Source organism: Ovis canadensis, chromosome 9 (genome assembly GCF_042477335.2).
Source record: "Ovis canadensis isolate MfBH-ARS-UI-01 breed Bighorn chromosome 9, ARS-UI_OviCan_v2, whole genome shotgun sequence".
NCBI lineage: Eukaryota > Metazoa > Chordata > Mammalia > Artiodactyla > Bovidae > Ovis > Ovis canadensis.
The window spans coordinates 55,756,932-55,773,359 of record NC_091253.1 but is presented as its reverse complement, the minus strand read 5'-3'; the positions used below and the strand labels follow the sequence as shown (position 1 = coordinate 55,773,359).

The 16,428-nt window shown below is 37.1% G+C and overlaps 1 protein-coding gene across 6 annotated transcripts in view; it reads right to left on the bottom strand.

Annotated features, from left to right (window-relative positions):
• Positions 1 to 16,428, bottom strand: part of C9H8orf34 (chromosome 9 C8orf34 homolog) — a 337,664-nt gene that overhangs the window by 21,840 nt on the left and 299,396 nt on the right. For 4 of the 6 annotated variants that reach the window (XM_069600208.1, XM_069600209.1, XM_069600212.1 and 1 more), the window contains one exon: positions 9,093 to 9,140. The exons of the other annotated variants lie outside the window; for them this stretch is intronic. In XM_069600208.1, coding sequence (XP_069456309.1) covers positions 9,093 to 9,140 — 48 coding nt within the window. The remainder of the gene's footprint in view (positions 1 to 9,092; positions 9,141 to 16,428) is intronic. 6 annotated transcript variants of the gene reach the window in all.

Below are 16,428 nucleotides of genomic sequence, written 5' to 3'. Positions count from 1 at the left end.
CAGGAGACCTGTGTTCAATCCCTGGGTCAGGAAGATCCCTGGAGAAGGGAATGGCAACCCACTCCAATATTCTTGCCTGGAGAATTCCATGAACAGAGAGACCTGGCAGGCTATAATCCATGGGGTTGCAAAGAGTTGGACACGACTGAGCAACTAACATACAACACTAGACTATGTTTCTTCCTGAGGTAATGTTTTTATGAATTCCTGGCACTCATTCTGGGGAATATAATAATGAAATATTCAATATATAAGTGCATAAAATGTGTCTGTTTGCCATCAAGGTTCCAATTCCTTTAAATGTGATTAAGGATTAGTAGGATTCAGAGAACAGTCTCAACTTTACCCTTTAGTACTATTTCACTACCTTCTTCCTCTTATTACTTCCTATTTTCATTAATATAGTTCTTAAGTACTTCCTTGCTGCTCCACACCTCCATCACTGACCTAAGGCAGTCCCTCATCATCTCGCATCCTGACTGTAGTTATAGTCATCTACAAGTTTTCTAGGATTAAGATTCATACCTTCCCTAATTATCTCCACCATTTCCTCGCCATGGTGAGATTTTAGCAATGGCACGTGATGCCATCATTACCTCATTTATAACCCTCGAGTGGTCTTCTCATTATCCCCAGCATAAAATCACAGCTCAAGGCCCTTCATGCTTCGTGCTGGTCTAGCCTCTGATTTACCACCACTTCCATCTCCATTCCACCTTGACTGACACTTCCACTCCAGCTATCATTAACTGGTAGTTCCCCAACTTTCTCATTCTCTCTAATTTACTAAGATGTTTTCATATGTCATACTTCCTGCTTAGGATGCACTCTATTTATCTGTCTCAAACATTAACAGTCCTCCCAAGGCTCAGTTGTCATCTCCATTGTGATGTTGTATGAGTTTTGATAAGCGCTCTAATAATCAATGTGCATGTATGCCTGCTAATTCGCTTCAGTTGTATCTGACTCTTTTGTGACCCCATGGACTGTAGCCTGCCAGGCTCCTCTGTCCATGGGATTTCCTATGCAGGAATACTGGAATGGGTGCCAATTCTTTCTCCAGGGGATCTTCCTGAGCCAGGGATCAAACCCAGGTCTCCTGCATTGGCAGGCGGATTCTTTACCACTGAGCCACCTGGAAAGTCCTGATTTATTTTTAGGATTTAATATTTTTTCCCAATACTGGATTTGGTCTTGAAGGAGTAAAGTATAGGGGCAGCACAAATCTGAAAAATCTTAACTTTAGAATTTCATAACAGTACAGAGAACTACAGAAGTAAATTTTCAAAAATCTTTATGTAACAGAAAGGGATATCACATCCCTGCAGTTTTTCACATGGCGTCTCTGGGTTTAAAGAATATGAAAAATGATCCTTTTTATCTTATAAGGTAAAATCAAATGGCAAAAGCTCTTTGTTTAAAACAGAAAAAAGTTTAAAGTGATCATGAAAAAAATGTTTTTAATTGAAAAAGCATTTTGGCTATTTAGCTTTTTCGTCCAGATCCTAAAATCTGTTTTCATAAGAAAAGATATGACTAATAAGCCAATACTGTTAATTTTTCCCACAATAGTTCAGAATATTCAGTAATACTACTGATTGGTTTCTGGTCTTAATGGTTTTACTGCTGAACAGATAAGCTATTCTTAGTTTATTACAAATTATTTACAGTACAAATGAAACATTAGCTTGGTAAAATTTGTAGTTTGGGAAGAACTTTAAAATGTTGAGCTGTTGGAATCAGAATCGTAGAGATAGTATAAATATTTCTATTAATAGATCATTTAAATGTTTTACTTTGGTTTTCCCTTGAATACAGTTAGTAATATAATGCACCTGTTTGCTTCATCAATGCCAACAGGCAAAACTATGAATGGCCAAAGTTCAGCCCATCAGACTACTTATAATTCTTTTTGATGGGGTCAAGGAGCTAAACTTGCGAACATTTTTAAAAACAAGAGTTGACATGTTCCTTTTTTGCCAACTTATTCAAAAAATTTTCTACAGGAATACTTAACTCCTTCTGAGCATAGTACAAACTATTTTATATTCCCAAGAGCAAGTTCTTTGGATTGCTTTTAGAAGAAATGCCATTCATCCTTTTTCTAAAACACTTTTACCATAAGTATGTAAATGTCCAGGGACCAGGAGTGGTGGGAAATAGTGACATGTATCATATGGAAAACAGTCTCTAGCCCTGTATCAACATATCATTTTATCTGCTAACAGAGTAAGTGCTTTATAAACTTTAGCGGTATTGTTATTCCACATGGCTGGTTTATTTTTGGATTCTCTAAATGCAGTCCATCAGTGATTAATGTCATGTGTGGCCATAGGTTATTCTGGTTTTTTAGAGAGGAAAAAAAAAATGGTCCTCTGCTCAAACGCTCACCATTGGATAATTTAACTCTGAGGCAACTAAATATTTTTCTTTTTGGTTAAGAATGAAAATAATACACAAAACATCAGCTTCAACCTTGCAAAAGGGATTGTCACTTTTATTTTATTTCTCTAAAGATCTTTACTTCTTTAAGACTCTAAAAAGCAAGTATTCCTGAAGCATGTTTCAAATAAAGCAGAATAATATTATATCCCACTTACATACATTTAATAGACTGTAAAACTGATAGAGAATTAAACCTATACTTCTGTTAAAATAAAATTCTCCCTATATAATTTATATACTTAATATAGTTTGGAAATAATTTTGTATTTTTTAATGAAATGGCTAGTATTATCAGGCTGAACACTCTAATTATTTTGCGAATTATACTTCTGTAGCTTATTTCTTTTGCATATTATCAGAGGACAATTAAAACATAAGAACAGGGAAACTTCCCCAGTGGTCCAGTGGTTAAGACTCTGCCTTCCAATGCAGAGGATGAAGGTTCCATAACTGATCAGGAAACTAGGATACTGCATGCCCCAGGGTGCAGCCAATTTTTTTAAACTAAAATAAACATGACATTGTAAATCAACTATATTTCTTTTTTTTTATGTTCGCATTTGTTCTATTTATTTTTTGTTGTTGTTGTTTTTAAATTTTTATTTTTACTTTATTTTACTTTACAATACTGCATTGGTTTTGCCATACATTGACATGAATCCAAATCAACTATATTTCAATTAAAATTAAAAATAATTAAGAACAGAAAGTGATACATTTGAGAAAATATAAGTTTGAATGAACAAGATCTGGGAAAAGAAAAAAAGGAGCAATAACAAAGTTATAACAATATGGTAGATTATGAAAAACATTACAAAATAAACACAAACTGCTAAAAGAAATTTATCCAACAAATTTGCTACACTACACTATGTATTGGTATTGTTCTCTGATAAAAGAAATGTTCACATATTGAGTTATAGGGAAGTATTCTGGCTTATGCATGAGTTAACTTGAATCTGATCTTAACTAAAATAGCCTGTTTGTGGCCTATCAAACATACATTGCACATCTGCTTTAATTATTAGAGAAAAGGACAGATTGACCAAACAATAAAGAATGTCCATGTTAAAAATAAAGATTAAATGCCTCTCTTCCTGGGACACCAATGCTGGGCCTCCTTCAGTGATAAGACTCCCTTCCCAGGTGCCAAGGCCACACTGACTTGCTGTGCACTTACTGGACTGTTCTTTTTTTTGAAACCTTGAAGAAATGTAGCCCTGACTTGTTTGATGTTCTTTGTTCTGACAAGATACAAAACTGTGCTGAAAATCCTGCATCTCCTGAACAGTTTCTCAGAGTCATCTGGGAAGTAGGCTTCTGAGCTAGTCCTCCGTTTGGCTCAAAAATGGAGGACTTTTTTCTATGTTTCTTATTGATTATTTACTGATTATTTTCCTGACACCTCCATCTTATTTCTTAACTCATTTCTTTCTGTGGTTTTTCTATTCAAGAAAATTATAGGATGACATTGTTAAAACTTTGAAAGTAACAAAAGATGATTGGGTAGAGCCAATGAAAAACAAGTCATTTTTCTGGCAAGCCCTTTCATTTGTCTGATTTTATGAAGGTACTCTTTCATCGACTTTGAGCTATGTTATAACTGTGCAATTTATAGAAATGTATAGTAGTGCAAATAATTCTTGTCTGTATAAAAGCAAACTGCGTCTACTTCAATGCACTTGATTAGTAACCTATGGATATTGATCAATTGTGCCATTTTTTACATGTATTTATAACTTCATTTGAACATTCTTTATTAGACTACACATGTGAAGATTTGAATTCTCCTTAGAACTGGCTGTAACATCTTACTGGTTTCCTCATTCATTAGTGAGTTAAATAAATTTTGACATATTCATTTTATATCTATATGAAAGCCATCATTATCATAACTTTTTAAAGACTACTATCCTTTAACAACATGTATTGATTCTTAATAAATATCAATGACAAAACAGGGTTTCCCTGAAGAAAAGCTTTGTTTTCTATTTTTCTAGAAATGAGAAATAAAATTATGATGCTGCATTCCAGTTATTTCCATTTTTAAAAAGTAAATCCTTGTGCATGATAAAAAGCAAAGACCTCTTATTATTACAGGAGAATAATGTCATGCACACTCCTTCAAAAGTATAGTTGAAACTTCATTACAGTAATGATCACAGAATATACCACATGAGGAAAAGATGCCAAAATCGGCATGAAAAGCAATTCTAAGTTATTTGGTTGCATAGAATCAATCCTCTTTCCAGTTTAGATGGTACAGCTGACAAAATCAACCTCAACAGATTTGAAAAGACCTGTCTGAGTAATACTCCATTGTGCATATGTACCACAGCTTTTTTATCCATTCGTCTGCTGATGGACATTTAGGTTGCTTCCATATACTAGCTATTATAAACAGTGCTGTGATGAACATTGGGGTGCACGTGTCTCTTTCAATTCTGGTTTCCTTGGTGTGTATGCCCAGCAGTGGGATTGCTGGGTCATAAGGCAGTTCTATTTCCCAGAGGGATGGTAAGGGGAGGGAGGTGGGAGGGGGGTTCAGGATGGGGAACACGTGTACACCTGTGGCAGATTCATGTTGATGTATGGCAAAACCAATACAATATTGTAAAGTAATTAGTCTTCAATTAAAATAAATACATTTATATTAAAAAATAAACAAAACAGCAACAATAACAACAAACAAAACAAAACAAAAGACCTGTCTGCTCAACGTGCTTCTTTTCCTGTCTGACACCCTCGGAGACTGTGACGCTGCCTCTTGACACCTTGAGTCAGTTTACCCTCCTCTGTGTGTTGTCTCCGGCCTTCAGCTACCTTCCTGAAGTTATGAGGAACCACTCTAAACTGCTCTCGTGTGCGTGCATGCTCAGTCACTTCAGTCCTGTCCAACTCTCTGAGACCCCATGAACTACAGGTCACCAAGTATCTCTGTCCATGGGATTTTCCAGGCAAGAATAGTGGAGTGGGTTGCCATTTCCTCCTCTAGGGGGTCTTTCTAACCCAGGGATTGAACCCAAGTCTCCTGTGGCTCCTGCATTGGAAGTGGATGGATTCCCACGGAGCCATCAGGGAAGCTGCTCTTGAACAAGTTTAAAAAATCATTAACTTCAGTCTTGAGCTCTTTACAGATACTCAATCATTTAAACTGACAGTATCTATCTGATGAATACATATGCAAATGAATACATTTCTCTAATAATTAGCAGTATACTATGCTTGTTGGTGTTGTTCAGTTACTAAGTAATGTCCAACTCTTTTGTAACCCCATGGACCTGTAGCCCACCAGGCTCCTTTGTCCGTGGAGTTCTCCAGGCAATGGTACTGGAGTAGGTTGCCATTTCTTTCTCCAGGGGATCTTTCTGACCCAGGGACTGAATCCGGGTCTCCTGCATTGGCAGGAGGATTCTTTACCGTTGAGCCACCAGGGAAACCCATATTGTATGCCACTTTCCAATTACTCCTCTAGGAAATGTGATATTTTAAATGGTTTAGCTTCTCTACAAAAGGTATGGCAAGCTTTACAAGTATTTGGTTTTAAGTTGTTTTCAATTATATATATATATATTTGAGTGAATTTAAACATTATAATTTTAACAGCTATGATTTTTGCAATGTGAAAATCTTATTCCTACCCTGAGTTATTAAGTACCTTACATGTAAAGAACAAATAATTTCTTTTTAAACTGTTAGAACCATTTTGAGGATCAAGAGAAGTAAACTATTATAAAATATCTTCTTTTCATTTGGCCAAAAATACAAATCCTGTCTGAAAAAATAAATAATACATTAAAAATATAGACATTTCATTTTAGCTTTACGTTTAGAGGAGACCATATTGTCTCCTTAGTTTTGATTTAGGTCTTAACAAAATTACCTAACATCATGTGGTTATGATTCTATCTAATTATAAGACTAAATTTACAAAACACACACAAAAAAAGGGGGGGGACTTTGATGTACAAAGAGCTGTTCAAATTTTAGCAAGAAATGTTAAATATAATAAAAATGTAAACTCTATGGTTTATTTGAGTTTTAGTGTATACTAAATAAAAGCAAATGCTTGCTAGATCACTTTTAACTTCAATGCTTCTAACATTTATAAATACTGCTCCTCACTGTTTGCTGATTCTACTAACAAGAAGGAGGGCAAAAGCAAAACAAGAGTGTAAGTGAGAAGAAACAAAGACTATCATTTTATTCCCCACATTCTCAACATTTTTGCACCGGCAAGGAAGAAGAGTTTAAATATATATTTTCTGCAGACCAAATGGAATGATTAACATCTGCAAAAAAAGAAACTATCAATAAATTATAATAGTTCATTAATTAAGGTCATACTTAGTTTTTATGTAAAGGATGATTGTTTATTGGTTTTAAAAAGAGCTAAAATCTAAATATTAACCAATATTAGATCAAAAATACTATGTGTTACTGACCCTCTAGAAAGGTAAGGCTTACCTTGGGTAGCTCACACACAGTCATACTGAAAGTGAGCTATGAATCTCAGAAGCTAGAGAGATTATATACCCTAATCAACCAACAAATACTATTCTTGAGAGTGAATGAAAAAAAAGTAAATAAATAAATTTATTAATAAGAATTTCTCCTTAACCTCTGTTATACAAAATTGGGGATTTTCCATGATGTATACAGTTACTTTCTAGAAATAGCATCGGAAAGAAGACGTCAGGGCAGCACTTCTCAAACTGTAGGGTATTTATGAATCACACAGAATTCTTGGTAGAAACGTAAATTTTGACTCTCTGGATCTGGTGTGAGTGCTGAGATTTGGCATTTCTTGCAAGCCCCCAGGGGATCCAGTGTCACTGGTCAGAGGAACACACTGAGGAGAAATGCCCTGCTAGTGCTTCCGATGTGTGTTGGTTGCTTAGTTGTGTTCGACTCTGTGACCCCATGGACTATACCCTGCCAGGCTCCTCTGTTCATGGAATTCTCTAGGCAAGAATACTGGAGTGGGTTGCCATTCCCTTCTCCAGGGGATCTTCCCGACCCAGGGACTGAACCTGAGTCGCTGTGTTTCCTGCATTGGCAGGTGGATTTTTTTTTTTTAATCACTGAGCCACTTGGGAAGCCCTTGTCACGTAAAGCATTTACACATTGCATATAACATGCACATTTAGGTTGCACATGTATAATGATGGAGAAAATAAGGATCTTTTCCTTGGATAAGAATCATAAAATTAGACTGTCTCTTTTTAAAAGTTCTATCACATATGCAACCCTTTGCCCGTACTGGCATCTCAACGGTTCTCTTTCTCTACAGTACTAGATCCATACAGGACACATTACAAAAGGTATTAGGCACATTTTTGTGGAGGTGACCTACTACCCTTAGTCCCTGGTGGGGAATGCTGACCAACGGCTTGAGCAACCATGGAATCCTAAAGAGAGGTTCTAAGTGTATATACTGAAAATAGTATCTCTATCTTCTTGGGAAACATTAATTGCTTTAATGTATTTATCTAGATTTCAACATCAAGTACATTAAACTGAAACTTAAAATTGACGCACCAAGCCTCCAATTTTTTTTTTTTTTTGCCCCATATATTTTGATTTCTAACCTGAGTTCAGAACATCTACCTAGTTATTTCTTTGTTTTCCTTTTGCTATCCTTTCTCCATGTGCCTTTGGTAAAATTTCAACCACCTCCACACAAACATGCAAACCAGGGATGTTAGAAACTTAAAGGGGGTGCTATGCGCTCGAATTGTCCTCTTCAAATGATATCTGGAAGCAAGAGTGACTTTAAGTATGGGTACACTGTTCTGAATAAATATGTGAAGTACCTACTACACTGAGCAGGTCATTCAAAATGGTCTTTGAATGGATTCATGCATGTAAGAATAAAATATTTAGAGAAACAGTTTCTGTCTCACTGAGAAGCAATATTCAAACCAAATATTTGCTACTTCTATGACTTCATTGCCAAACTGTTTCCCAGTTTCCTTCACCTGCGAAAGATTCAGATGGCTAATTTAGTGACCATTATGGTTTGGCTTCAGACCAAGTTTTATGGAGTCTGTCTACTGGCTTATCAGAGAGCTCGAAAATGCAGTTTGCAGACAGCAAAAGCACATCCCGAGACACAGAGAATCCTTGGCTATCTCCAAAATAAAGCCAGGAGTTTCAATGCTTTTGCAACAAAAGTCTGCCAGACATTTTTATTGTCAAGATAGCACTTTGCTTAATGACTTGTAGGGATAACATCCTTGATGAACATTTATCACATGAATGAATGCCAGTTTGGTACAGCTTATTCTCTCCGTAAGAGCAATGATCGTGTCTTATTCTGTTGTGCACAGCCAATATAAAACATGTGTTTCTCATTTATTAGGATATCAACAAATGCTTGTGAATGAAAATAAACAATAGCTTTAGGTTTACACCATTTTACATTCATATCCAAGATGAATTAATTATAGGATCTCCTCGCCAGAGAGGAACATAACACCATTTTGATAACCTACTATAAATACTGTCTTTTTTTTTGTAGGCATGACCAGTGAATGGGTATAGACTGGAAACCCTATAGGCAGATGGAGAAAGCCCAAATGGGTGCTTCACCCCCATATGATAGACTGATTTCAGACCATGTACAAGACCACCTGAAAACTCACTTCTTCCATGTAGTTTTTCAACGACTGTCCTCCACTGACCGCTTCTCCCTAGAGGCAGACAGGAAGAGAGGTTGAAAAAGTCAGGAGAAAGAGAAGGAACAAAAGAAGAGTCATGAAAACTAGTAGAATCTGGGAGCAACACTAAATCTATACTATTCCCCCACCACTTCTTTTGATTGTTGTTGTTTAGTCGCTAAGTCATGTCTGACTGTTCTGCAACTTCATGGACTGTAGCCCACCAGACTCCTCTGTCAATGGGATTTCCCAGGCAAAAATACAAGAGTAGTTGCCATTTCCTTCTCAAGGCAATCTTCCCAGTCCAGGAATCAAACCCACATCTCCTGCACTGGCAGGCGGATTCTTTACCACTGAGTCACCAGGGAAGCCCCACCTCAGTTGATACTTGTGGGGTCAACTGTTCGACAAACTCTTGCTCGGAAGGAAATCATTTTTTCAAGGCAACAATATATCTTTCAGGTGGATTTTAGGTCATATAAAGAAATACCATCTAGTGGAGCTATAATAACTACTCCTTAGGCATTAGTCGCTCAATCATGTCCAACTCTTTGACCCCATGGACTGCAGCCCACCAGGCTCCTCTGTCCATGGGATTCTCCAGGCAAGAATACTGGAGTGGGTAGTCATTCCCTTCTCCAGGAGCTCTTCCTGACCCAGGAATCAAACCCAGGTCTCCTGCATTGCAGGCAGATTCCTTACCATCTGAGCCACGAACGACACCTTAGTACTGAATGCTAAATGACTGGCATCCAAATTTCTGTTATTAACTTCATAAATATGTACTTAAAACTAGGCTAGTAAAAAAGTCACTAATTCTGTATTTAATAAATCTGTGTGAAGACCTAGCATTATATAAATATATATGTAACAAGTCATATAAAATTTATATATATATACACACACATATATATACACCTATATACATAACTATATGGAAGTATAATTGATTTACAATATTGTGTTCATTTCAGATGTACAGCAAAGTGATTCAGTTTAGAAAAAGATATACGTCTATACTTCATGGCCAGAAACATTTGGAAATAAATTCTGAGATACCATGAAATGATAAATTCTAGGACACCATGTGTGTTTAAAAGATAAGTAAATAAATATGAATAAAGCTTACATTTGTTTCTATAACTTTTCAAAGACCCTCCTTTTTAACTTTTCAAGGCTCTCGTATGCATGATCTTATTTCATTGATTTTTTTACTACAACTTGAGGGTAAGGCATCCTCAGGCCAATCTGATCTATAAAGAAGGCTGGGCTGCAGAAAGCAACGCTTAAAGGCCAGGAGCCATTGCTGGGTCTGGAGTCAACCCTGACACTCTTATACCTTGCTGAAATGAAAATTCTAAAATGAAAAATTAAATTCACTTTTTAGGTTTTTTTAAAAAAATGGTGATATGAGACCCAGCTTCAACCCCTGGGTTGGGAAGATCCCCTGGAGAAGGGAATTGCTACCCACTCCAGTATTCTTGTCTGGAGAATCCCCATTGACAGAGAAGCCTAACGAGATACAGCGTGTGGGATCGCAGAGAGTCAGACATGACTGAGCAACTAACACTTTCACAACTTCACATACCCCAAAGCACTTTCAGAGGGTTAAAATATATATATATATATATTTTTTTTTCACAACAAAAATTAATCTAGGAATAAAGTTCTGGGATTCTTTAAAAATCACAGATGGGGTCATATTTTTTCACAAATTATGGTTTTCACTAGCAAAAAAAATTAATATGCTATAGTTTAAATGTTTTCAAATGCTTCCAAGTTTGTGGGATTTTTTAATGGAGAAGATAATGAAAGAGATAGGATACTTATATTTATTTAAACTAAAGCATAAACTGTTAGGAAAAACCAAATCCATATAAATCCCCCAAACTGTGAGACATTTAATCAAAGCAGGCAGACAGGGATGGAAAATTACTTTCAGATAAACTGCTTTTTACAGCTGAATTAACTATACTATCTCCCCTCATTTGGACAACTGGTCTGGAAAGAATGCTGTGGGTTCTTCCAATTTGGCTCTTCTTCCTGACAGAACCAGTGCATTTCTGCCAACACTCCTTTCCTCTTTGCCTGTGCTGTTGGGGTGAGAGGCATGCGTGTGTGCTAAGTCACTTCAGTCATGTCCAACTCTTTGCAACCCTATGGGCTGTAGCCCTCCAGGTTCCTCTGCCCAGAGGATTCTCCAGTAAGAACACTGGAGTGGGTTGCCATGCCGTCCTCCATGGGATCTTCCTGACCCAGGGATCAAACCCACGTCTTTTCTGTCTCTTGCCTTGGGAGGCAGGTTCTTTATCACTAGAGCCACCTGGGAAGCCCAGGGATGAGAGGATGAGATTTTGGAAGGGCCAACAGCTAAGGCCTAACAGTGAGATGCTGGAGAGCAGTCCCTAGGTGCTCGCTGAAAAACGATTTGTTTTCCTTGGATCTGCAACGTGGTTGTTTTCCCCAATTGTCTGGAAACTTGCAGAATCTGACCTAGACCTGGTGATGACTGAGGGCTTTCTTGATGACCAGATGTAACAAAAGCCTGTATCCTCCAGGGCTTCTCGATGGCTTTCTTTTTCCCACAGTGCCAGGTCCTTTTGAATATCTACACCAGGGAAAAGGGAGCAACCCACACAACATGATTTGTTACAAAGGCCACACAGATTGGAGTCTGGCTGTAACCACCTCTCAGATCACTGACATGGGTAGCACTGATGAATGAGGAGCATGAAGTAAAAAACTTTAGGAGGAAAACAGAGGGAATGGGTCTTTTGAGAGACGATGATAAACATGGCACAGAGCCAAGTGAACCAAATAGAGAACAAGACATCAGAATCTCTAAGTCTTGGGGTCAGAGGAGATGGCACTGGTTAGGAGGTTTGATTCAACAACTCTGTCCTCGCTTCCCCATTTCCAACATAGCGCTGCTGCCATGCTGACTTTCTTCCTTACCCTACTGGTGGTACGAATGAAATAAAACCACTTCCAAAGCACAAGGCTATCAACTTTGGTCATCTTTTTCTCCGTTTTAAATAATTGGCGTTTTAGATATCAAGTCATTCTAAGAACATAATATGATTTTAATCACCTGGAAATGAATCAAAAGTACCTAAATGCAATTTCCCTTGAACACACAAAGAGAAGAAAGCGGATAGAAGGGAGGCAGACCGGGGAGTGTGAAGGAAGGAAAGGGCAGAATACATGGAAACTGTGCCTAAAAAAAAAGGAAGAAAAGGTATTTCCTGAAATGTGGCTTCAGTTATCATGAATCTTAATATAACCAACAGTTGAGATAAAAGTGCTTTGAATGTGAATTACAAAATATAAACTCAGCGAAAGGAAAAAAAGAGGTTGATATGATTATTGCTTAACTTATGACATGGGATCATGGCTGTTAAGAGATGGAAGGCTCTCGTCACTCTCCTAGCTTTTTTTCCAATTAAGGAAGCATTCTTAGTAAGATGGAATATTCTAGAGACAGAACTAGGATTAGACTCACACTCTCCCAAATCGATCACCATTTTCCAGCATACAAGGCTGCTCTTTTTTCTATCAGTATTTCCTGTTCCTCTCTTACTAATCTTTAAACAAAATATGTACAGACTTGCACTTGCATACAGGGTACATTTATTCTCAAACATTTTATGTATAATACCTCTGGTATTCATTTCCTTCAGAGAAAGTTCCAAGAGAACCCTACTTCCACCAGAGTGTTCTTTCTTCCCACTTTTTTTCAAATGAAACTAAAAAATAATTTTGATACAGAGGAGACTCTCTTAAGAAGTACCTGGGGTACTTATAACCCATAGAAGAATGGGAGCGCCATATAAACGGCCAAGACATTTCTGAACCTAAAGGACCCATGACACTTTACTCTTTTGTTTCAAAAGTGTTTATGAAAAAAAAAAATGAAAAAAAAAAGTGTTTATGAAGCACCTATTCTGTGTCACACAATTTACCAGGCTTGGGGACAAAGAGGTGAATAAGAACTAATCCCTACCATAGAAAGTTTACCTTGAGAAAACAGATCTACAAGTTATTAGAAGATAGAGCAAAAGTTACTTGACACAGGTAAGCCCAACGTGCTATAGGAAAAAAAACAGGAGGAAAAGGCATCTTGTCTTTCATTTATTAAACAAGCATGTTTTGAGAACGTCTATGTACTGGGAACTTTTATAACCACTTGATAACATAGGATGAAGGAGTCAAAGGAGAAAGATTAAAACTGAGCAAGTTATTTTTAAGCTTAGTCCTAAAGACTTAGTCGATTAGCCAGATGAAGGAACTGAATAAGGAAGAGGACTCATACCAAGCAGAAGGAAAATTCTGTACAAGGGCCTAGATCCAACACAGCAAATACCTGAAGCCACAAGTATTACAATGAAAATCACCAATACACCATGCATTGAAATATATATTGCATTTTGAGATAGACAGATATTAATATCATGTCATTTCCTAATTTTATACTATACTTTGCTGTAATATAGCTGCTAATAAAATGGTTATATGGTGTATGTGTGTGTGTATGTGTGTGTGTATGTGTGTGTGTGTAATTTGTTTGTCTTTTGGCCATGCCAGCAAGGGATGGAACCTGGGCCCCCTGCAGTGGAAGCACCAAGTTCTAACCACTGGACTGCCAGGGAATTCCCTGTTGGGTTTTTGAAAGTGCATTACACAGGGTTACTGAATTTGTGATAGATGATAAAAATATTAAAGTTCAACTTTCCAAACTTCAGCAAATTTGACAGGTGGCAACTACTACTGATGTCTAAGACAATAGGCAGTGATCTAGGTCCAATTTGTAAAAAATTGGGTGCCACAATTTAGAAAATCAAAAATTCTGGGCAAGTTCTGAAGTCTTTTATATCACTGATGTAGTCAATAAATTAATAGCTAACTTGTGCTTTCAGACTTAAATATATGAACAGATGTTCTTTCTAATTGACCCCAATGTCTTTTCATATTGTTGAAAAATATCTTTTCTGAAACTTTGTTTACAATCTCATGAACAAATATAGCATCAGTACAGACCCTCTTTCTCTGAAAATGACACTGCATACCTGGGAACAGTGAACCAGACTGATATACTCTAGGAAATTAATTGTATTTTAAAGAAAAATAAAGTCCTTTAGACATCTAAAAAAACATATTGTATGATTTACAAGGGAAAAACTTAGATTATCATTAGACTTTAACAGCAGTGATTTTATAACAGTAGAAAAATGAAGTAACATGTTTAAGATACTGAAGGAAAGAAAATGTGAGCCCAGTAATCCAATGGAGAGTGAACTTCAGAAAACCAAAATGCCTAGATCTAAAAACAGATGGTGAGCATTAACTATAGAGTTACCTGTCCTAAGACCACAAGACAGCTGAAAAGCAGAGAATATATTATGCATTGGCTATATCTTCTTGACAGTGTGGATTTTGTACAACTATTAAAAAATTGGGGAGAGAATAGAAAAGGTAAATGCACTTTTTTCAGTACATTTTATATGGGTAGATAGGCTGATATTTTTATCTTGAGACTCCTATATATAACATGGAATAAAACAAATGAGTTATTATGGAATATTTTAAATTCTAATATCACCTTTATAGTTGAGAATTGTTGGTACGAAAAAAAGGAGCTAAAGCTATAATACAAAAAGTTTACATTTAAGTCTTAGCACTCTCTACTTTGAATTGAAAGTGTCAACGTGAACTAATTGTCCACTCAAAAGCACTGGAAACAGGGCTTCCCTGGTGGCTCAGTGGTAAAGAATCTGCCTGCCAATACAGGAGACATGGGTTTGTTCCCTGGTCTGAGACAATCCCACATGCTATGGAGCCACTAAGCCCATGCACCCCAACTACTGAGCCCACGCTCTAGAGCCTGGGAGCTCCAACTATTGAGCCCATAGGCCACAACTACTGAAGCCTGAGTCCCTAGAGCCTGTGCTCTGCAACAAGAGAAGTTGCTGCAATGAGAAGCCAGAGTACCACACCTGAGAGTAGCCCCAACTTGCAGCAACTAGAGAAAGCCTGCATGAAGCGAGGAAGACTCAGCCCAGCCAAAACTAACTAAATACATAAATAATTTTTTAAAGACACTGGAAATAATAACTCAGGAGCAATGAGTATCCCTGGTATCCAGACTGAGGTCTTGAAACATCAGTTTCAAGAAACTAGGACTTTTCAAAAAAAACAAAACAAAACACGTTGATCCAATATTTGGGGCAGGATACATATAATATTAGCTTGGAATACCTTGTGCTACCCGACAGCAAGCCAGCTATCAGAGACTACCAGGGGTAGTATGGAATGACCCACAAGCAAATGCGAGGAAGCTTAAAGAAAGAATTATTTATCTTCATCATCTTGAAAACTAGCAAGTAAAGGAGAGAAATCAAGCACGCATCCTTGCCTTTCTTAGAAGAACCGTATTCCTGGCCAATTACATAGTAACTTGAGAGAAAGGGTCTCTTAGCAAAAGCATTCCAACAAATAAATACAAAAGGAAGTGATGAAATTAAAGTTTCATCACTTTTCAGCTATCAGTGAATAAACAGATATTGGTATCAAGCATCTATGACTGCTAAGATGATAACATGAGGAAAAAAAAACCAACTAGATATCATGTGTCTCCTCTTGTCATGCCAAAGAGGAGCTTTATCCAGTTTCTGGATAAATATAGGAAAATATAGAGAATTGAAGAGCCCACTGAATTGCACCAAGAATATGAAGTCAGCAAAATTCAGACTGAAGAAAATCTGACAGTGGCCAGGGTTCTTTTACAGATAAATTGTAAGAAAATGTAAAAAATGGAAGAGTAATATAAAGTTTAAAAAAGACTTAAGCAGGGAAAGGAAAGGTGGGATGAACTGGGAGATTGGGATTGATGTACATATAATAAAATAGCATGTAGAAAACAGATAACTAATGAGAACCTACTGTAGAGCACAGAGAACTCTACTCAGTGCTCTGCGATGACTTAAACGGGAAGGAAATCCAAAAAAGCAGACATATGTTTATGTATGACTTATTCACTTGGCCACACAGCAAAAAATAACACAAAACTGTAAAGCAACTATATTCCAATAAATTAAATAAAAGAGAGAGACAAAAGACATATCTGACTTTTGAAAGTTGGCGAGGTTAACAATAGGGGCTTCCCTAGTGTATCAGATGGTAAAAAGTTTGCCTGCAATGAGGGAGACCTGAGTTTGATTCCTGGGTTGGGAAGATCCCCTGGAAGAGGGCATGGAAACCCACCCCAGTATTCTTGCCTGAGAATCCCCGTGGACAAAGGAGCCCGGTGGGCTACAGTGCAGTG